The 22,089-nt window shown below is 35.6% G+C and overlaps 2 protein-coding genes across 2 annotated transcripts; both read left to right on the top strand.

Annotated features, from left to right (window-relative positions):
• The first annotated feature begins 2 nt into the window (after nt 1-2).
• On the top strand, nt 3-15,828 carry LOC132152838 (lambda-crystallin homolog). The gene is made up of 8 exons (XM_059561754.1): nt 3-64; nt 530-637; nt 1,032-1,158; nt 2,066-2,227; nt 6,387-6,581; nt 14,059-14,167; nt 14,903-15,009; nt 15,427-15,828. The coding sequence occupies exons 1-8, from the start codon at nt 24-26 to the stop codon at nt 15,523-15,525; spliced, it is 948 nt and encodes a 315-aa protein (XP_059417737.1). The 5' UTR covers nt 3-23; the 3' UTR covers nt 15,526-15,828.
• Nucleotides 15,829-16,696: 868 nt separating this feature from the next.
• LOC132152835 (gap junction beta-2 protein-like) lies at nt 16,697-18,566 on the top strand. Its single transcript, XM_059561750.1, has 2 exons — nt 16,697-16,853; nt 17,376-18,566. The coding sequence occupies exon 2, from the start codon at nt 17,400-17,402 to the stop codon at nt 18,198-18,200; it is 801 nt and encodes a 266-aa protein (XP_059417733.1). The 5' UTR covers nt 16,697-16,853; nt 17,376-17,399; the 3' UTR covers nt 18,201-18,566.
• Nucleotides 18,567-22,089: the final 3,523 nt, after the last annotated feature.

Here is a 22,089-nt window from a genome sequence, read left to right on the forward strand (position 1 = left end):
TGACATTTGTAAACGAGATCACGATGGCTTCATTAAAAGGAAAGATTATTACTGTTGTCGGAAGGTGAGAGTTTCCTTGTTTAAGTCAGTCTGTCAATTTTGGCAGAGATTAGATCATAGCTGAGTGGACTTTGAACTCTACTGTGATAGTGTTTATTAATAGACGTATTACTCCACATCAGAATAGTGCATGTAAAAAAATAACAGTGCAATGATTTATGAACAAAATAAAATGAGCACATTTTGGGTAGGTTTGACATGTGCAAATAAGGTTATGATGTTGAAGTGTATTACTCTGACTATTTTACTTTTGTTTTTCATGCATGTTCATCAAGGTCTTTAAACCTTAAAGTATTTTTGCAATATTAAAGTTTCTGTTTAAGTAGTCTAAAAAAATGTTCTCATTTTGGTATGTAGACAATGCATTGATTTTCACTAATGTTAACGGACTACTTGTTCTCTATTGATATTTGACTTATTTACAATGCTGTCTCTTTTTCCTAATTGTATGGAATGTGGCATCATAAAGTGGGCTGATCGGCCGCTCCTGGACTATGGTGTTCCTGAGTGGAGGATACAAGGTCAAGATCTATGACAACGAACCAGGACAAGCATCACGAGCCATCACAGAGATCAGGTCAGTGGAAAACAAGACAGAAAAATGACCTGTTGACACCTCAGTCAGATTGTCTTCCTTTAGCATCACTGCTCAACTTCTGTCTGAGCAGGTTTGTAACCCATTTTGAGTGCACAACCTACATAAACCAATGATCTGAGGATAAAATTAGAATAAAATATGCAGGGGAAAAATATGCACAAATTACAGTTTTCTAGAGCATATTGGTACTGTCTTTCCATAATCTGTTTATGTTGTGTTAAATATCCCCCTTCCTTTATTCACTTCTGTCACCAGAAGGCGTTCTGTTTCCTAGATATGAAACTACAATGGAAAAAATAGGTGTAGAAACAAGCTTCACTCAGAAATTGCTAGTAAACTTTATGCTGAATGTTGTGTTTTTGTGTGTGAGCAGGAAACAGCTTGAGGAGCTTCAGCAAGCCAAAATGCTGAGAGGAAATCTGACGGCTGCAGAGCAGTTGAGTCTGCTCAGCAGTCACCATGACCTGCAGCAGGCCCTAGAGGGAGCTTTCTTTGTCCAGGTGAGGTTTCCACCTTCAATGGAGATGACTTCCTGTTAACCTAAAAATGTAACCTGGGAAACAGAGGATAAACATCTCCCTGATGTGTATGGAACAAAAGTATCTCATGTGAGGATAAGAAAGTGTATTATTTCACATTTAATTTTTTAGTAAGTGTATGAACCAAAAATCACATGGAACCAAAAGTCTTATCTGTGGTTTTACGTCTGAAACGGTTTGAACATCCCATGATGTTTTTCTTACTAAGTTACTTACTAATGTGATTAACTATTGGAATTGCACTCGTGTTTAATTATTAAAATGTATTGAACACTTAGGAGCCAAGCCACTGTTTGCTATTGGAAAGTCATTTTTTTTAAATGAAATAAAATAAAGATGGATGATTTGATCATACAGTACATTTTTTTCCTGTCTACTACATTAATTGACTGATCACTGATGGTTTCTGTTTGTCCCAGTTATGATGATGATGTCAGCATTTAATGATGCGTGGTCCTGGTATGTGCTGCTGACACTACTTCTCAGCATGAAGTGAAAATTCACCATTCACTTCACTCATTTTCTAAATGCATGTTATAGATCTTTTTGTCAATGATTTCCAGTCATATGTACATCTCAATGTGGAAGAAAATATCTGTCGTTACTTCATTTTCATTGCAACTCTGACTTCTAAAAAGTTTTTCTACTAAATAATCAAAGAGGTATGAGTGAATATTCCTGTTTGTTTTATAAGCATTGGGAAGTTAAGGTCTTTTATAACTATTCAGGTTAATTTCCTTCTTTTTTCTAATTGTACTCTCATGGAAAACTTTTTTGTTACTGCTTTAATTATAGTACACTTCATACAGTGCCTTTGCTATATTGTTGACCCTCAACTGCTCTTGTCCTCTGTGTTTTCTGTGAATAGGAGTGTGTATTTGAGGACCTGGAAGCAAAGCACACTGTCTTCCATGAGGTGGAGAATCTCGTCACAGAAAGCGTGATTCTCAGCAGCTCCACTTCCTGCCTGATGCCAAGCAACGTGTTCTCTTGTGTCCAGAACAGAACTCGGTGCATCATTTCTCATCCGGTTAGTTACAATTATAGTCCGTGAGAGATTATATGATATATACATTGTGAGGGTACACAAGTTTGAGGGAACATTGAAAAGGTGAGACTCAAATTAAATTTTTTTGCCATTTTACATTTTTTAAAGAAATCATGATGCAAAAAGAAATAATGAAAATAATATTTTTTAACTCTGATTTAAAATAAAAAAGATTGACAGTATGTTTGAAAATCCATTTCATATGCATATACTTCAGTCCAGTTTGTGTTTGTTCCAGTGCATACATTTTGCCTTGATACAGTCTATGGGTTTAACCCGCAACATCTTCCATTCAAAGCAAAATGCATCTACAACATTTTTTCCCAAACCTTGTTTTAGTCGTGACACCCTTTGGAAGTTCTAACAAATTTGTGGCACCCTACAAAATTAATTTTGTCACAATAATTGAATTTCTAACTTCGATATGATACTTTAAAAAGTATAGATATTCAGTACAGCAGGGAAGAACTGCAATAAATACTATCATAGATTTCTAATGAAGAGACCAATTTATATGACATTAGAATTACCATTATAACTAGCTAGCTCACAAATTTGTGCTCCCTCAGTTTATTTTTTCAATTCAAGTTTAATTCAGTTCAAGTTTATTTGTATAGCGCTTTTTACGATACAAATCATTGCAAAGCCACTTTACAGAAAATTAAGTTTCTACAATATTTAGTAGTAGCTTATCAGTGGTGACTGTCAGTTTATGTGCATATGACAGAATTTTTCAGAAAAAATTAATACAAGATGTAGTCAACCAGACGAACATTATTAACAGCAATTATTATATGATGCAATTACATTTGTAGCAATATTTGTTAGTTCTGTATTTTTGATTTTTTTTTTTTGTGGGATAATTTTGTTGCAGCATGCTTACATAATGCTTCAAATTACTATTTTACAACTAAATATTTCAAATCGAAAACAAAAACTCTAAAGGCACATCCAATGAGGAGATGGCGAGTCAGGTTCGTCAAATTCATTTTTGCAACATTGACTCAGAAAACATTAGTTTATTAACAATTAATTAAAATAAATCCATTAACTATTTTTTTTCTTTTTTGTTTGTTTGTTTTCTTTTTGGGCTGTTGTGCCAAAATTGTGTTTGCATTCAATAGCCTATACAGCAGCATTTTTGTTCCATGTTGAAAAAAAATAAGTAATTAAATAAGATTAACATCATAATATTTTAAGAATAAAGTAAAAATTACTATAGTAAAATCATGGTGTATTGCATGTAGTTAATGTGAAAATTCCACATATAGGCCTACCCCTCCTTCTCCTCCTCCTCCAAAAAAAAGAAGTCTGTGGCACCTGTCATTCTTTTGACTTTTTATAAACTCTTATTAATCGATTAATTAAATTGTATTAAATTGTTCATATTTTTGTCAAGATGCTTTGCAATATTAATGTTTATTTCATGGTGCAAATATTAAAGAGAATATCATTGATTCATATGCAGTTTGAACTGAGGCAAATTATCTCGCACAATAAAAAGCGTAAAAACAAGTTTATTGTTTGATGATCTTTGTAATAACAAAGCTGCGATAATTGAGTGGCTTGTGTGCTACAAATAATGAATGGACTTGAAAACTTTAAACATAATTTCCAAGCATTGTAAATAAAACGGCTTGTGAATAGTCCCGATTCACATAACATTATTTACTTACTCAGAAAAAAATCAACAATAGTGCCAAAGTTAACCGAGTTAGAGCCCATAGGATTTTTTTTTGCACATAGGCCCAGGGTTGAATCGCTACGCCACTGGAGGGCAGTATTTCCAGAGTTGCCCATATATCACACCATGCTACAGCACAGTAGGGCTATTGCAAACAGAAACAATACTATAATACATAGATGTTTCCCATCAGCTCGATTTTTGAGTGGACTTTGCTGTTCTGATGAGCATGAACGGTATATTAGTGAGTGGAGTGCACACTCATAGAGCAGGATAATATGCAGAGCGTCACACCAAGAGGTGTAAAAAGTACTGAAAATTTTTACTCAATTAAAAGTACAAGTATCTGGCCAAAAACATACTTGAGTAAAAGTAAAAAAGTAAAACTTTTTGAATTGTACTCAAGTATTACAAAAGTAAAAGTATTTTTTTTCTCTAACAGATATACAGAAGTTTTGTTAAAGGGAGAAAATGAAACAAAAAGCACAGGTCAAACACATACATCTGGTGCAACAGCTACATTTAAAATGCAGCACAGTGGAACACACACACAAACACACACACACAAATACAGGGAAGGGGATTAAAAGGAAACTCTGTCCTTTCCACCTTCATGCCATCCAATAAATATATGACTTTAATTTATCAGATGAACACAAAAAAATCATCTCTCTTAGTTTAATGCAAGTAAATGGGATGTCCAGAAATGAATATGACAGACAGTAACTCATACAAGCCCTGTTAATGAATCAGTGTCTCCTTAAGTGAAAGGATAAATAGAAAAAATACAAATACCGATATTTTAAACTTGACAGTCGTGTTCACTTTGTGTGGTTTCTGAAGTGCTCCTGTCCCCTTGCACTATACAGACTAAAAAAACTTTTCTTGTGTTCATCTGAAGAAAGAAAATCATAAACATCTGGGATGACATGAGGGTGAAAAAATTATGAGAGAACTTTCATTTTTGGGTGAACTATTCCTTTGAATAGCAAGATATGATGCAGAGGCTAAAACATATTCCAGACGGAATACAAGAATGGGTTGCATTAATGAGGAGAGTCATAGAATTAAAACATACAACATTAACATTTTGAAAGGGCACTTTATGTTTCTATTCAACATCACTGTCTAAGGATAATTAAACTTTTAATTGTTTATTTGGGGTATTTAGAGTTTTTTTTCTCAGCAAATATTGATAAATAATTATTTATGACTAATTAGATTAATTAATAAGAAAATCATATCATTATTAAGGTTAAAAAATACTAATTGACAGTCTTAATTGCTACTCAAAGTGTCATATAATGACATATCAATTACCTGGTAAGAACTAATAATTAAATCCATAAACATAAATTACAATTTACTTAACATAAAATGTTCATTTAAACACTTTTTTTCTGAGATTTGTAACATTTAATAATAAATTGTAAATAAATAATTACCACCAAAATATTAACTCTATTCAAATTCTCATCACTGATTTATTTGCACTCAATCTTATTTTTTATCTTATCTTATTTTTCTTCAGAAATCTAATCAAGTAAAAAAAAAAAAAAAAAAGTAACCAGTTTAATTTGTACTTGAATAAAGTACAAATCCCCTAAAATAATACTTAAGTAAAGAAATCAAGTAAAATTACTCCTCTGGTCACACCACGTGAAAGTGAAACCTGAGCGTTGAACTAATTTTCACAGGCCGGAATTTCGGTGAGTCTTAGCGACATCAGAAATGGATATTATACACTAGATGCTTTTTTTGAACATTTCAGCCTTAAAAATATTACAAAATGATTTTTTACACGGCACCCCTGCTCTCAACAGACAGCACCCCATTTGGGAAACTCTGATCTAGACCAATATGTCTCATTATTGGTCTACATGTGGTATTGGTTAAGATCTTGTTAAGGGCTAAACCTAAAAACCCCCTAAAGGTAAACTTCTGCAACTAACCCTAATAGCAATAGTTATTTTCAAGAGTTCTTATCACATTCATGTTTTGGTTTTAGTTTTACTATTTATATGTATTTAATGCAAGCATTATTTACATGGACATGCCTGGTTTTTCTTCTCAGCACTGATTTAGCAGCCTGTAATGAAGAATGGAGATAACCCTTTTAGGCCAGGAGGGGCTTTACTGGACTTTGAATCCTTCAATGCTTAATGGAAATTCCACTCTGATCTCATGAGCAGAAAGGTCTTGCTGGTCTTGTTGTCCTTTGGAGCAGTGTGAGACAATTAGTTCATCTGCATTTAGTGAATGTTTAATCATGAATGCCAAGCATTTTTGGTCAGACATTTAGTCAGAGAGACCTTCATAGACAAGGAAAGAAGTTTAGTACAAGGCCATTGTCTCTAGTTCTGGTAAAAACATTGGAATTGGTACATGTATAGTGCTCTGTCTGTGTTTTGGGGCAGATAAACCGATGTCATTTCCTGCTTGTTTTGAACCTCACAGGTAAACCCTCCCTACTATGTGCGTCTGGTGGAGCTGGTGCCACACCCCGAAACACTGCCTGCTGTGATGGATGTTGCTTACTCACTGATGACGGATGTCGGACAGGCACCTGTGCGACTCAGGAAGGAGATTGATGGCTTCGCATTGAACCGTGTTCAGTATGCCGTCATAGCCGAGTCCTGGAGGTTGGTTCAGGTTGGTTGAGCCATGGAACTACACCACATATGAGTCATGGTTATACTGCATCATGTTTTAACTACCTACTAGTTCTTTCATGTCAAATCTCTACTGTACTGTATAATATGCGCAAAAAGGCAAGATAGAAAGACCAACCTCCAACTTTTGAATGATAATGTATACTAACATAGTTTAAAAACAGAATTCAAAAGTTCAATTAAAAATAGTTTAAAACACAATTGTATTTATCAAATATAGCTGTTTATATATTTAGTTTTTTATTTATTTTTCCATACTATGGAAGTCAGTGGGGACCAGCACCTACAGTATCTAGTGAGTAAATGATGACAGAATTACAAAAGTTTTATGTCTCTGTTACACTCACTTTTAGAAAGATAGGAAAGTGAAATTAGAGGAAGGGAGGAATGAACAGAGACTATTATGTTTTTTTTAAATGGAAAGCATTGCAACATCCATAGTCTTATCACACTATGTTTACAAATGAGTGATTGAGAGAAGGGGAAAACAATCTCTTTTCTTTGTTCCTCTTGAGAAACTTTTAGAACAGCCAGCTTCTCTTTCCTCATTCTGGTGGTTTTGTCCTGGATAGACAGTACACATAGGCGTCGATTTCGGGGGGGACGGGGGGGACGCGTCCCCCCCAGATTTCGTCGTGAGTCATTTTGTACCCACCACTCTTTTTTTTTGAAAACCTCGAGTTCAATTTAGCCGTTCTGCTGCTGCGCTGGCTACACGCTTTTCTGTTCATTAAAACTGCAACAACTGTAACATTATTATCTCTATATTACTATCGCGCTTCTTTGTTTTAAAGAATGTTTTTCAAATGAGTTGACAGCAGGGGCGTTGCTAGGGTCTTGATACATTGGGGGCTTAGCCCAGACCCCCCCACCCCCAGTTTGGTAACTTGGAAGCGTTGAGCATTAAACACTTCTTTTACAGCATTCAGGTGCATTTTTTGTAGCATTTTAAATGATAGGTAAAAAGATAGAATGCTTTATTTGTAGAACTGTAACAGCTATTCACTGAAACACAAATAAATAATACATGAATATTAAAAAAATGAATATAAAACTATATATATACTGTGTATATAGATATTTATCTTTCTATATTTATCTATATCTATTTATCTATCTACACACACACACACACACACACACACACATAAATCACTCCAACAGTCTGCTTGTATAAGTCTGGAAAAGGAACTATAGACAGTGCAGGTCTAGTAAAGAGGCCATTCAACAGACAGCAAACACAGGCACTCTGTATAGGTGTCATAAACATAAAAATCACTCGCGCCTGCGCGTACGGTGTGAACGCCCCATAGTCACCTGACTTAAAGTTCAATGATATGAATGAAACAATGAATGAGTTGTTGTTAATTCTCCATTTTCACTGTATGTTTCATTAAAAAAAACGGCAGCAAAACAGCGATTAAAAGCCGTTTAGCTCGCGTCTCGCGAGATGAGAAAAGTGACATCGGTTGCTATAGTTAGCCTATCAGACAGAAAAGTTGATGCTTGCGATGTTAGGATTTCCTAACCTGAAATAAAAAGAATGAAGCAAGATATGATTCCTAAAGTTATTTAGTATCTGCTTCGGTAATACCAATTGGGGAAAATCCTATCTTAGACTCTTTCTGTAATACGGCCCCTGGTATTCTAGCTAGCTATCCATCTGAGGGGAATAACGTTAATTTACACATTGTGTTTCAATCGCCAAATCAGATGTATAGGCTACTTCATTCATCTACATTCTTCACGAGAAACGGATTATGGCACACAAAATGGATTAGTTATAGGCGAAATAGTAAGGTCCCACGTACTTTATATATACAGTACATGTTGTTCTGCATTAATACCACAGTAAGTACAGGGCTATGTACGTTAGACCAGGGTTTGCTAAAGAGCCTTCACCGACCTGAGCTTAATGATGAGGGAACGGCGCCAGTAGATAACTCTTCTTGCCTCCTTATTTTACTTTTTAAAAAGTGTCTAATGTCCATAGCTACCACCAGAAGCCACAAACAACAATGATAGTAAAGCCCAAAGCTCTTTCTCCTCAGGCGCGCACTCTAAGCTGTAACCATAGTAACTTTGATCTGCTTGAACACATTTTAATCGTCTTTAATACATGATTGATTCCGAAGGATAGATTAAAAGACCCGGTCATTTTTTAAAATAAATACAAATTATTAAAAAAATAATAATAATTATCAATAAATTAAATTTTTTTGAGATCCGGGGCTATAAAAAAAAACGACGCGCCTGGTTGACAGTTTGGAATGGACAGTGAACGAGCGGGAACGAGGCTACCTAGTCTTTGCTGGGATTGGCCAGAATTTCTGGCGAATGTATCATAGACGAGCAAGTCATTTAGCCTTCATACAATATCACAAGGTTGCATCCTAGTGCCATGGACTATAACATATCAAAGTGATAACCTGTAGAACAAATGGATGTTGTTGTACACACAGCATGGGTCTGCAGACCATTGACACAAAGGTAAGACGCGATAACTTATGTTTATTAAGATTTGCTGGTATTATGGCTAGGTCTTGTGCATTTGCACACAAGGGATCGGCTGTTTTAATTCTTCTCTTGCAATTAATGTTACGTTAGACTTCCTTAGCCACCAACTTAATTAGCTAGTTACGGTTTGCGTTCATACAGCAAGTATTGGGGGATATGATTGTTGAGTAGTCAGTATCTTGTTTAATTATTGCTTGAATCTATTGCTGAATTCTGGAATAGTTGTGATGATGATGATGATGATGATGAGGAATGGATCAAGTTTTAGTCAAAATGCCTGATGTAGATTGGATGGATGCATGTTGTTGTGAATTGAGAGCAGTCAGATCATGGTGTGATAGTCAATAGTGTTCATCTGTGCTACACGTATTTTTGCTTTTTCAATCTTGATCAAATTTGTAGTGCTTAAGTTGTGTTGTGTGTAGATATGGTAAATTGTACTGGGAATTAAATCAAATTATTACATGGCTTGGTTGAATTCCACTGTAGAATGAAGTCTGTTATTTCTTGATAATAACACCGTTGCCATGAAAAACAGAGCGTTGCTATGGACGCGGCAGGATTCTAATCGTAGAGACGGAACTATTTTCTTTAGCGGAAGCAATACAATCGTGTTTAAATCAATAAACTCTTTTTTAAATCAATATTTTGTGTCAAATAATTGATTTATTTGGTGGGTAGCCATGTAATAAGCGGGATAATGTAGAGCGAGGCCCGATTTTGGGTTAGATTTTTTCCCCGTTTTCAGTGGTTATAACAAAGCAACATGAAAGAGAAATTTGGTAATCATTGTTTAGGTACATTAAACCACGTCATGGCCATGTCATATTGTCAACATGCTACTTATATGATGATATGAAGCAGATTAGTGGGTCATATATCATATGTCTAATGCTTTGTACGGCTTTCTTCTTCATAAAACGAGTCGGACATCATCACATTTTTGTATACATTTTTATTTATTTACATTAATAAGATACAGGACGTCTTTCAAAACATGACCTGCGCGAAAGAGAAAAAAAAATGCATCATTGTACCCAGCACTTCTGAAAATGCACTTCTGAATGCGTCTCTGTCCCCACCACATTTCAAACCAAACTGACGCCCATGACAGTACACCTGTATTACAGTGTATCAAATGAACATGGGCTAGTGTAAGGAGATCCACTTTAAAAACCAAACCCTTCTTGGCACTCCCCACAAGCATGAACAAAAAGCAGAGTCAAGAAAGCACTTCCACAGACAATGGACACCTGACTTTGAATTACATTTTAGAGTGACTGTTCATTTTTCAGTGAAGTAATTGACATTTAAAGACAAAACACAAAATTGTGTGTTCTGTCCAGGATGTGTTATGAAGGCATCATCACAAAACGTTTTTTATTAATATGAATAATGGGAAAGTTCATAGGTCAGAACCCTTAATCCTTAACCACTGTGTTAAAATTGTGGTTATTGTTGCAATATGACACTTTGTATTTGGTCCCTGGAGAGCTTTACATGGGTCGGGGTAGAGTACACTACATGTCCAAATTAATATGGACACCCAAACACCATACTCATGTACTTGTGAGCATTTAATAAAAAAACAAAAAAAAAACACTCAATTATGTCCAAAACTTAAATAACTGCATGCTTAATTGTATCTACTTTTAGTAATGGGTGAAGCTAAAATAGCCAGACCTGTTATTTAGGAGGGGGGTGTCTAAATACTTCCATCCTACATAAATAACAGGTAAACCAAACCATTTATGTTTAAAACAATTATCTCTTTGTAAATAATTGTATGGATTCATTATTATCATTATCACTTAATATCATTATTCACTCACCCTTACAGTGCTGTTTCAAACCTGCATGATTTCTTCTGAGGAACAAAAAAAGAAGCTATTAAGCAGAATGTTCAGACTAAACTTTTTCATATAATAACAATGAGCAGAAAAAAGACAAGAGTGACCCTGGACCACAAAATCCATCAGAAGTGTCCATTTTGAATATTTGGCCGAGATACAGCTATTTGAAAAAATCTGGAATCTGAGGGTGAAAAAAAATCTAAATACTTAGAAAATCGCCTTTGAATTTGTCCAAATGAATTCTTAGCTATGCATATCACTAATCAAGTATTAAGTTTTTATATATTTATGGAAGGAAATTTATTAAATATCTTCATGGAACATGATCTTTACTTAATATCCTAATGATTTTTGGCATAAAAGAAAAATCGATAATTTTGACCCATACAATGTTTATTTGGCTATTGCTAAAAATATACTCCAGCAATTTATGACTGGTTTTGTGGTCCAGGGTCACAAATGGTTAAATGATGAAATAATTTTTCTTAATTTTTTTTTCTTTTTTTAATATTTTTTTTTTCCGTAGAAGACTGTTGTCAATAAAGTAAAGCTAAAACAGAGGTTCCTTGGAAAACAAAAAGTGTTTTTAAAACATAAGAACATGCTGTGACTTTATCACAGTTAGTGACATTTGAGAGGTTAAAATTTGAACCACAAATTTGTTATTCTTTTGAGCTGGTTACAGATACATGTACAGTGTGTCCAATAAAGTATCCTGTCCATTCTGCTTTTGTTTTTAGAGGTAATTTCACTGAAAATTATATACTATTCTTACTTGACCTTTTTAACTGACTTGATGGTTCTACTCCTTTCAGAGATTTATAACAACTGAATTGAGGCATAACGAAAGGAAATCTTATGAGGCCGAAGGCAAAATGTCACATTAATTGTTATTTGTCATTTGTAGTGTGTGTGTGTGTGTGTGTGTGTGTGTGTGTGTGTGTGTGTGTGTATTTATTGATCCTATTCATCATGCACCATTTAGGAAGAGTGGGATGTTGTTGTTTTTATTTTTATATATAAAGATTGTCCTCTTTATTAGCTGTTACACTAAATAAGTGTTTTTCCTTATAACAGTTGTCTGTCTTCATTTCATCCTCAGTAGTGTTAATGTGCAATCATTGATGATGAGGTAATTCAGTAATGTATTTGTCTGGAATATCAGTATGATTTACAGGTATTTTTTATTTTTATTTATGCAGTGTGTGTGTGTGTGTGTGTTAGGAATTTAATTTCTAATAAGAGATCATGACATTATTTTCCAAGTCTTGTTATTTCCTCAGTCAGAAGGAAAAGTTAAATGTCTAAATAAAACATAAACCATATGAGGAACAAATCCATATCCGGGTTTGGGTCAACTTCTAAATGACAGAAATACCTCTCCTCCTTTTTAGTTGTAGGCAAATAGTTTTCACAAATTTCAAAAGAATCTGCTGTCTGAGCTTTTAAAAGGTTATGTCACATGGAGCTTTAAAAGAAGCCATGTTGATGAACCAGTTAAACCAGCACGCAAACGGATTAATACCATTTTTTGTTTAGGTAACTAAATGAAGTAATTATAAGCTGGTTTTACATAAGTTAAATATTGTTCAAAGACCCTTTGTGGCCACCTGGGACTGTTACTCGTTACATGTTGCATCACTTTTGTTCAGTTAAGTCTGATTTAGCATTATATTATTTGATTTTATTAATGTTTCACTGTGTTGAATAATGAGATGTTTGAGCTGTTCATGTTGTTGTCATGGGCCCAAACACCTAACTATTCATCTAAGTTTAAAACTATGACCACAGAAATTTGAATATTGTTTACTAGCTGAAAATCCAGTCTGAGCTAATGTTCATAATCTCATTGATGCTTAAAGGGATTGTTCACCCAAAAATGAAAATTCCATCATCAGACAGTTGCTGGTCCCTACTGACGTCAATAGCCCCAGAAAAAGAAAAAGAATACTTTGGAAGTCAGTGGGGGCATCAACCATTTGTGTCCAGCAGAAGAAAGAAACAAACAAAGAAGAAAGTAACAAATTGAGGGTGAGAAAATGATGACAGAATGTTCATTTTTGGATTTTCTTACACCGCAAAGTTGGCAGAGAAGCACTCTAGAAGTGGCATCTGGAAGTGTTTATGACTCAAATGTTGCCCAGAAGGCATGATTTAGTCTGTCGTTTATGAGGCATTATGTGTTTATGCTGAATTTTGAGCCTTGGACAAGTCGTTGGTGTAAAGATGCCTTAGGCTTTCCATAAGCCCTTTTATACAATTATAAAGTCGAGTTCTATGGATTTTATACATACAGACTTATGTTTTCCTTGTCTTGCCACTTATATATTTTTTTGCGTGTTATTTTCAATTAGTTGTTTTATTTAGGGAAAAAGAGGGTAGTTTTTTTTGGGGGGGGGGGGGTATGATAAGGAACATTTAAGATTTGGACGGTTCCCCAAATTCCAGATTTGCAGCTCAAATCCACTCATGCTTCCTCTCTGAGTTCAGGCGGATCTTTGAGGGAGAGCCAGCTCTGGAAAGTAGAGCAGCTGGGAAAGCTAATGGCTGCCCCGGTGATTACTGTAGAGGAAAGGCCTCTTTTCTCGGTTTGCCCAGCCAGTCCACTGCCTGGTGACACTGAGATAACAGCCTCGTTGTTGCGTGCAGGAAATGAACAAAGACCACCCTGTCCCTCCCCCACTGCACATTTTGTATCCAACCTTTGATTTCAGCACAGTCAGACTACAGGTATCTGTAGCCACAGGTAATATGAGTGCAAAGTGGACCCAAAGTCTGGCACAACCACACTTGCCTCCCCCTGCCATACTATCCCATTTTTCAGAGGACACAGAGTTAAATAATAAGAGAAACCCAATCCAGTGGGAGCGGCTTTAAAGCTCTTCATGTGGAACAAAAGGGGGACAACCTCCATTTTCCTCTCAATGAGGTGGACCAAACCTTGTTGGCTGGACTAACTACTAAGCAGGAAGCTTTTAGGATTAGAAGATCAGAACATCAGTAAACCACTTTTAGAAACATGGTCTTTCATCCAAGTGTATAATACAGTGCGACTTGCCAAATGAACTTCTCTTTCTTCTCATCCAGGATGGAGTGATTTCGGTGAAGGACATTGATCTGGTTATGTCTGAGGGCTTGGGCATGCGCTTCGCTTTTATAGGTCCCATTGAAACCATGCATCTCAATGCACCCGAAGGCAAGCTACCTATTAACCTATGCAATAAAAAAAAATGGCATCATGAAATTTTGTATTTAAGCACTTAGAAGTTTTTGTTTTCATCATGCATGGAAAAAGAATTTGTCTGTGAAAACCTGTTGCTGTTTCGATTAACATCCACCTCACCTGACCTTAAGTATGTGTGTGCAAGAGACAGACTGTGAAAGAAACCGAAACAAACATTAAAGTGTGTAAATGTGTATGTGTTTTGAAGAGATCTCATGTTCATGGTGAAAATCAGAAGGCAGTGTGAAATCTGTAGGATGACCCCGCTCCCCCTATAAAAAATGTGCTTTGCCATGTGACACTAGTACTAATGTTTGATAATGACAGATGAGTTATTATTCTCAGCCCTGCCTCCTTGTACTGTGAGTGAGGTGCTACAGTGCTCTCAATGTGGTGATAAAGCCCCCCTGTAAACGCAAGAGTTTCGCCCTGGTTTCTTCCATTGCTGTAATGGCACAGGTTCTTTCTAAAACAACTCATGCCCTTCAGATGAGGAGCTACTCAATTCATGCTTGAAAACTCTGTTACAAAACGAAAACCCAGTAACTTTATTTGCTGAGTCATTTTGGACACTGTTCTAAATTAATTCTACTTTTTGTGTCACAGTTATTCATAAAGAGTCATAAAAAATATCAGACCATATATCTTCTACTGTGTTCCTACTTTATTGTAGAAATACAAAACATTTTTATTGTTTTGTCAGTCCAGGTATGGAAGACTATCTCCAGCGCTACAGCGAGGGCATGAAGAGGGTTATTAATACTTTTGGACCTGTTCCAGATTTTTCTGGAGAGCCAGCAGCTAGAATTGTAAAAGTAAGTAATATCAATATTATTAATAATTATTGGAAAATCTCCACTAATGGTTGCTTTAGAAATCTTAAATTGGGCAGATTTCCCAAATAACCATAATTGTTTTGTTGTTATATGTTGATGTTTGTTTGTTTGTTTATTTATACATATTGTTTACATTTGAATACGAACACACAAACACACACACACACACACACATTTTTCTGGAGAGCCAGCAGCTAGAATTGTAAAAGTAAGTAATATCAATATTATTAATAATTATTGGAAAATCTCCACTAATGGTTGCTTTAGAAATCTTAAATTGGGCAGATTTCCCAAATAACCATAATTGTTTTGTTGTTATATGTTGATGTTTGTTTGTTTGTTTATTTATAATTTTTGTAACCATTATCAAATGAAAGATTTGATCATGTGCTTTAGGAGATCTGTGAGCTGATACCTGCTGAACAGGAGCACCTCACAGTCCGGAGAGAGAGAAGAGATCAACTGCTGATGGAACTAGCTAAGCTGAAGAAATGAGGCTGTAGTCCATTAAATATTTCAATGGAATTGGTTATGGATCATCTGAGCCATTGTTGTCCTCTGTTAAATATTTCCTTTCCAGGCAACTGAACATGACTGATTAAATTACTGAAACAAAAGTAAACCCCATTAATGGTTTTAGGGTTCATTTAATTATGAAATGAATTTTTATAATGAATTACCAGTATTTTTAAGTGTAAGATTTGTGACAAACACTTGTTTCACTGAAACAGCTATAGCACTTTCTTGCTCATGATAAATGTGATGTGAAATTCACAATTAAAGAGAAAATGAAAACTATCTTCTAGTGGAAAGCCCTTTTCTTGATGCACCCCAATGAGTTTGGAAGGAAATTCTGATGCTTCCTTCTGGAAAATACACGCAGTTAAAAACGAATGGTATTTTTATTTTTAACTTCCTCATGGGACATTTATGAATTAATCTCACCTAAGATGAACCCAACAAGTATTTGGACACTTGACTTGAGATGTATGAATGTAATTAACATGTCAAACCAAGTGTCAGATGCAAATAAATAATGCTTTTCTCAGATGAACTAACACTGACTGGTGTCAAGGTGATTTTTAGTCTAGGTGTCCTAGAATAAACACTGGTGTAGTACATTACATTAAGAATGAAAATTAGCTTTTTAAACCTATCAAACTTCTCTTTGTTAAATGTTTTGCTCGAAATTGTTTGAAGCTGTAGGCCTATTTCTTCAAATTACTTTTTGGCTTGATATTTTGTTAAATAATGCATATTACTGGGGCTAAACTTTACTGAGTTATTCTACTTGCATTTAAATTTGTATTAACCTAATGTAAGCAAAAGAAAGAGTTTAAGAAAGAAAAAAAGCTCAAAGAAAGTAGGCGTTTCATGGCCACTGAACGGTTAAGCTAAAAAAAACACTTCTTATGCAACTATAGGTTATTTACTTATGACCTGAAATACAGTGAAAACCATGAAAGTTAATAAATGTACTTTTAAACATTATACCACATCTACACCGTGTAGACTACACGCTAGCGACGCGACCGTACGAGATGGCTCCTGCAGTAAACAGCTGAGGCGCGCGACACATTCCAGGAACATTCCGGTTTTGTCGCTCGCGAGCTCCGTGGCTCCGCCCGTTGTCAGGTGCACCTCTCCTCGAGAGAGAGAGAGAGGACGAAACTTGCGCTCACTGTCCTTAGTCAAATCACTTCATCTCACTCTCAAGACCACAAAGAATCACCGCAGGTAAAAGTAACCTACTCAGTTTAACTCACCTGGACGGATATAGGCTATATGATGGATTTGATCTAAATCATTTTGTAGGTTAACAGGTAACGTTAAATTTCCTTTTTTTTTAAATTGCAGACATTTAACACATTTTTAAAATGTGATAATATCGTGATAATTCTGACGTGTTAAATTCGACAAAATATAAGCAAAGTTACCAATATGTGTTTAAAAAAAAAAGTAGAACGGAATAAAGGATTTCATCTTATTTACATATGTTAACGAAAACATTTTCAATTCAATAGGTTTTGTCTTTTTGAAGACATAGAATTTAGTTTGTTAATAGGATTGACATTCAAAAATCTTCATTATTAAAATAGTTTGTCATAGATTCTCATTGTATTTTAAGAATTTGTCTATTTTTTAATAAATTATTTTGTCATCTGAAATGTAAATTTAAACTATATATATGTATGCATGTATGTATGTGTGTGAACTTTACATATTGTTTACATTTGAATACGAACACACACACACACACACACACACACATATATATATATATATATATATATATATATATAGTTGCTCAAAATCAAATGAATCTTTTTCTTTTCGATGATTAGGAGCTGAGAGCAACAGCAGACAGGATGAGTTGGGGAGCACTTTATGCCCAGTTGGGAGGGGTCAATAAACACTCCACCAGCCTGGGAAAGATCTGGCTGTCTGTCCTCTTTATCTTCCGCATTAGCATTCTTGTAATAGCCGCCGAAGCGGTCTGGGGGGATGAACAGTCCGACTTCACCTGTAACACACAACAGCCAGGCTGCAAAAACGTCTGCTACGACCACTTCTTTCCAGTCTCACACATCCGTTTCTGGTGCCTGCAGCTCATCTTTGTGTCTACACCGGCTTTGCTCGTGGCTATGCATGTGGCATATCACAAACACAATGTAAAGAAGGGACTTCTGACCAACCGAGGTGGGGGTGTCAAAGGAGATGACCTAAAGAGCTTGAAGAAGAGGCGTCTACCCATCACTGGGGCACTATGGTGGACCTACACCTCCAGCCTGTTCTTCCGGCTCCTTTTCGAGGCTGGATTCATGTACGCTCTGTATTATGTTTACGATGGGTTTCAAATGGCTCGTCTTGTGAAGTGTGAGCAGTGGCCCTGTCCCAATAAAGTTGACTGCTTTATCTCACGACCAACAGAGAAGACAGTCTTCACCATTTTCATGGTGGTTTCTTCTTCCATTTGCATTGTGCTCAATGTGGCTGAACTGGCCTACCTGATTGTCAAAGCACTGCTGAGGTGCTCAGCCAGAGCCAAAGGAAGGTGTGCTTTTGTTCACCAAGATAAAATGTCCACAGAAAAGGCACAGTTACAGAATGAAAAGAATGCAAAGTTGCTGTCATCTGCATCGGACTCTTCAAGCAATAAGACTGTTTAAGATTATCCCTACACCCTGTGACTAATTCTATCAACAGGCTTGTAGATAACAGTGTTTTTACTTTTCTAATACCATTAGAGCAGTGATTCTCAACTGGTGGGCCTCAGAGCGCTACCTGGTGGGCCGTGTAGGCAGTGAATTGCCCCAAATTGATTTTTATTTATTTATTTTTTAATTGTTCTTATTAATTGAAAGGATCAAAACCACTTAAGTCAAGTCAAGATGCATTATCTAAAAGCTAATTTATGTTTAAATATTGCAACACCAATCACGTCACAGTGTCGAACTGAACGTTTGTTCGATCAGATGCAGTTACATTACGTTACTGTAATATGGATTGTTTTCTGAAAAGAAAAGCAGATTTGGGACACACATTGTGTGTTGAGAAAATACAACGCTGAATACATTAAATTTGGTTTTATTAGGGCAAGTAATGAGACAGTGTGTTGAATGTAGTGTGTTGAATGTGGAGAAATTTTGTCATATGAGGTGCTAAAACCATCAAAGTTGCTTTTACACATTTTATGATTTTTTATTATGACAAATAATTAATAACTCTACTGTAACACACTGTACTTTCACCAAAATCAGTTCACACATCACTGCTCTCCTGCTGGTTATACTACAACACTCACACACTCACATTTATATATATATATATATATATATATATATATATATATATATATATTCAATAAATTCACTGTTATTGGACAAAATAGTCAATGAGTTCACTGTAACACCTCACTTTCACCAACTTCAATTCAGTTCAGTTACAGTGTTACAGTGAAGTTATTATTATTATAAATAATCATAAAAATAATACAAAAGCCATTATTTTCAAAATAAGTGTTGTAGTATGACCAGCAGGAGAGCAGTGATTTGTGAACTGGATTTGGTGAAAGTACAGTGTGTTACAGTAAAGTTATTAACAATTTTTTGTAATAAAAAAATAATTAAAAAATATGTCAAAGGTATTACTTTCAAAATAAGTGTTGTAGTACAACCAGCAGGAGAGCAGTGATGTGTGAACTGAAAACGAAAAAGGTCTAGATTGGAAATATCTACTGCTCAGGTATTTGAACAGACAGACAGTCATTGTTCTGACCTGCCTGTTATTGTCACAAGAATAAATACTGTAACCTGCCAAGTCTTTTTTATACAAGGACAGTTTTCATCTATATAGCTGACTTGACCTGGTCTGCTGCAGTGGCATAACAGATTAACAGCAGTGTATATCGTACTTTTAGTTTTTGTTGTTGTTGTTGTTATTCTGTGTTCGTACTATCATATTTGGAAAAGTGGTCCTCAGATTGATTTTAAACAGTCATTGGTGGGCCATGACCTGCAAAAGGTTGAGAACCTCTGCATTAGAGCATTAGAATTATAATGTGTTTTTACCTTGCTTTTGAAACCTGGTTTGAGAATACAACTAAGCCACAAACCTGACAGCAGGTTTCAAGCATGATTCCAAAGCTGACATTCCTCCCCAGAGCCAAAAGACAATTAGGGCAAATGGCATATAGCATTGTATGTAAAAATGTTGGAAGTTGTTGAATCTCATTTTCCACATTACTTAAGGGCCTATCACAGTACTATGTATTCAATAGGCATAAGAAAAGCCCAAGAGTGACTCATAGTGGTCACAACTACATAAATGAAGTTTAGAGACCATCTTTGCACAAAATTGAATGTCCTTTTTTTGAGGGATCATTTACAAGATATTGTATTGTATATAAATGCATATAAATGCTTATTTTTAATTTTGCATGATTGAGTTTTGCTTTGTTTACTTCCTTTTAAACACAATTTACTTTACTCTTTCTGCTACCCATCAACAGTTTTGACTAGCAATAGGACCTATCACTGAGACAGCTGAGCTGGATTTGTATTTGTGTTTTTATTGGTGCTTATTTTTGTACAAAATTTAAATGTCTTCAACAATGGCATTGTGTTTAGTTTTAAAGCCTTTCACAAGGGTACCCTGCATTAACCCCTTCCGGAGATTTTATATCAGCATACAGCTGTGTCTAATTAATGTGTTAACAAATAATGCAGTAGTGGCAAATCTATAAAGTCAGCGGTTTTTGTTCAGTTTTGATTTTAAGGCTGTGATTAAACCGCAAGAATTACTGTTACCAAAGTTCCCACACGGTATTGAGGGAATCTTCTGCTGTTTCCTAAGAGTGAGCTGTGATCATTTTGATAGCCAACTGTTCTTAAAAATAAATTTCTTTGTAATTTTGGCTAACAACTTATCTTTTATATGAATATTTTAACAGAAGGCAAGTAATTACCAGTAGAGACCAACAGGGTCTATTACAGTTTCCAGTAAAACCAATACAAGTCCCTTTATAACCAGTAAAACCATTACAAATTTCCATATGTATTCCTCGCAGATGAAGCATTCCCACTGTGCCGTAACATCCTCCGCCCTTACCCTGGACACAACACTGGAGAAAGGAAAGTTTTTAATTTTCGTCTTTCCCATGCTCGAAGAATGGTGGAGTGTACATTTGGCATACTTGCAGCACAATGGAGAGTATATCGCAGGGTACTGGGAGTGTCTCCGGAGGTGGCTGAGAAGATTGTGAAGGCCACCTGTATGCTTCACAATTTCTTGAGGAGAGATGTGCTCACAGCTCCTGCTCTAACTTTGACCACAGAGCCATCTTTAGGAATGCAGGATGCACCCCGGCTTGGCACCAATAATGCCAGCAGATATGCTGTAGCTGTGAGGGAAAGGTTTGTGGAGTACTTCATGTCTCCAGTTGGTCAAGTTCCCTGGCAAGACCGCTACTGATGAAGCATACAGCTCTTTAAAGAGCTACCCAAAATATCTACTTTTAACAAACTCAATTCTATAGCTATTAAAAACAAAACACACTTTACACAATGTATTGTTGTTGTATTGCAGACTGTTTCAAGTATCAGTTTTTTTAGTATCTGTATGTTTATGTATTTATGTTTATGTATGTTACTTACAAAATACTCCCTTCCCATGTTGCTAATTTGTGCATACATGGAGTCTACCTTTGCATTCTTTGCCACCATCCCATTCTACAATTGATGTCATTGCAATAAATCAGTATTTACCTCAAAATGGTTCATATAATTATTACAACAAATTAAGCAGCAGTATCTGTGGCATGGGCAATGCTTTTAGATGTTTACAAAACCTCTTCCATAACTTAAAGAACAAAATGAAACACATAACAGATTTTTAGTAATTTTAATAAGTTTATTACCATTGTGCTTTAGCTGAAAACAAAAATTTAATATTTGTAAATTATTATTATAGTTAATAGTAATGCTATAGCCATAACACTATGGACAACTGATAATCTAAGACGTTTCACCAAATTCCAAGTCAAAGAACAGTGTTTGCATTCTCAGCCTCGCCATAGCCTGCTTGCGAAGCTCAAGCCTTCTTAATACTGGTGCAAAACTAAGCAGAAAGTGCTCATGCTCATCTACATCTTGCTGTATAGACTACAGCACTTGTTGTTGGTACGGGGTGAGACCTGGGGCTACCTCCCTCCTTTTTCCCCTTGATGCTGGAGAAGGATTTGGCTGAGGTCGAACTGCAGTAGATTCCTGTGTTGGTGGTGGTGGTGGTGCTGGCTGGTGTCCACCAGGGCTTGGTGGATCGCTGACCACTGAGTCACCCATTTCACCCTGGGGGGGGGGGGGGGGAGAGAAGACAACACACCAATAAATACACTACTAGTCAAACGATTATGGACATTAATGTTTTTTTAACAAAGTCTGTTCTGTTCACTATTTATTTGATCCAAATTACAGCAAAAACAGTACATTTTTAAAATATTTTTACTACTTAAAAAAGATGTTTTCTTATTTGAATATATTTTAAAATGTAATTTATACC

The sequence above is a fragment of the Carassius carassius genome, chromosome 11, assembly GCF_963082965.1.
Source record: "Carassius carassius chromosome 11, fCarCar2.1, whole genome shotgun sequence".
NCBI classification, from domain to species: domain Eukaryota; kingdom Metazoa; phylum Chordata; class Actinopteri; order Cypriniformes; family Cyprinidae; genus Carassius; species Carassius carassius.

Excerpts from the sequence above, each read along its gene's own strand:
- LOC132152838 (XM_059561754.1), top strand. The coding sequence starts at position 24 with ATGGCTTCATTAAAAGGAAAGATTATTACTGTTGTCGGAAG. Across the intron at positions 638-1,031 it reads CGAGCCATCACAGAGATCAG|GAAACAGCTTGAGGAGCTTC; the intron begins GTCAGTGGAAAA and ends GTGTGTGAGCAG. Across the intron at positions 15,010-15,426 it reads CAGCAGCTAGAATTGTAAAA|GAGATCTGTGAGCTGATACC; the intron begins GTAAGTAATATC and ends CATGTGCTTTAG.
- LOC132152835 (XM_059561750.1), top strand. The coding sequence starts at position 17,400 with ATGAGTTGGGGAGCACTTTATGCCCAGTTGGGAGGGGTCAATAAACAC.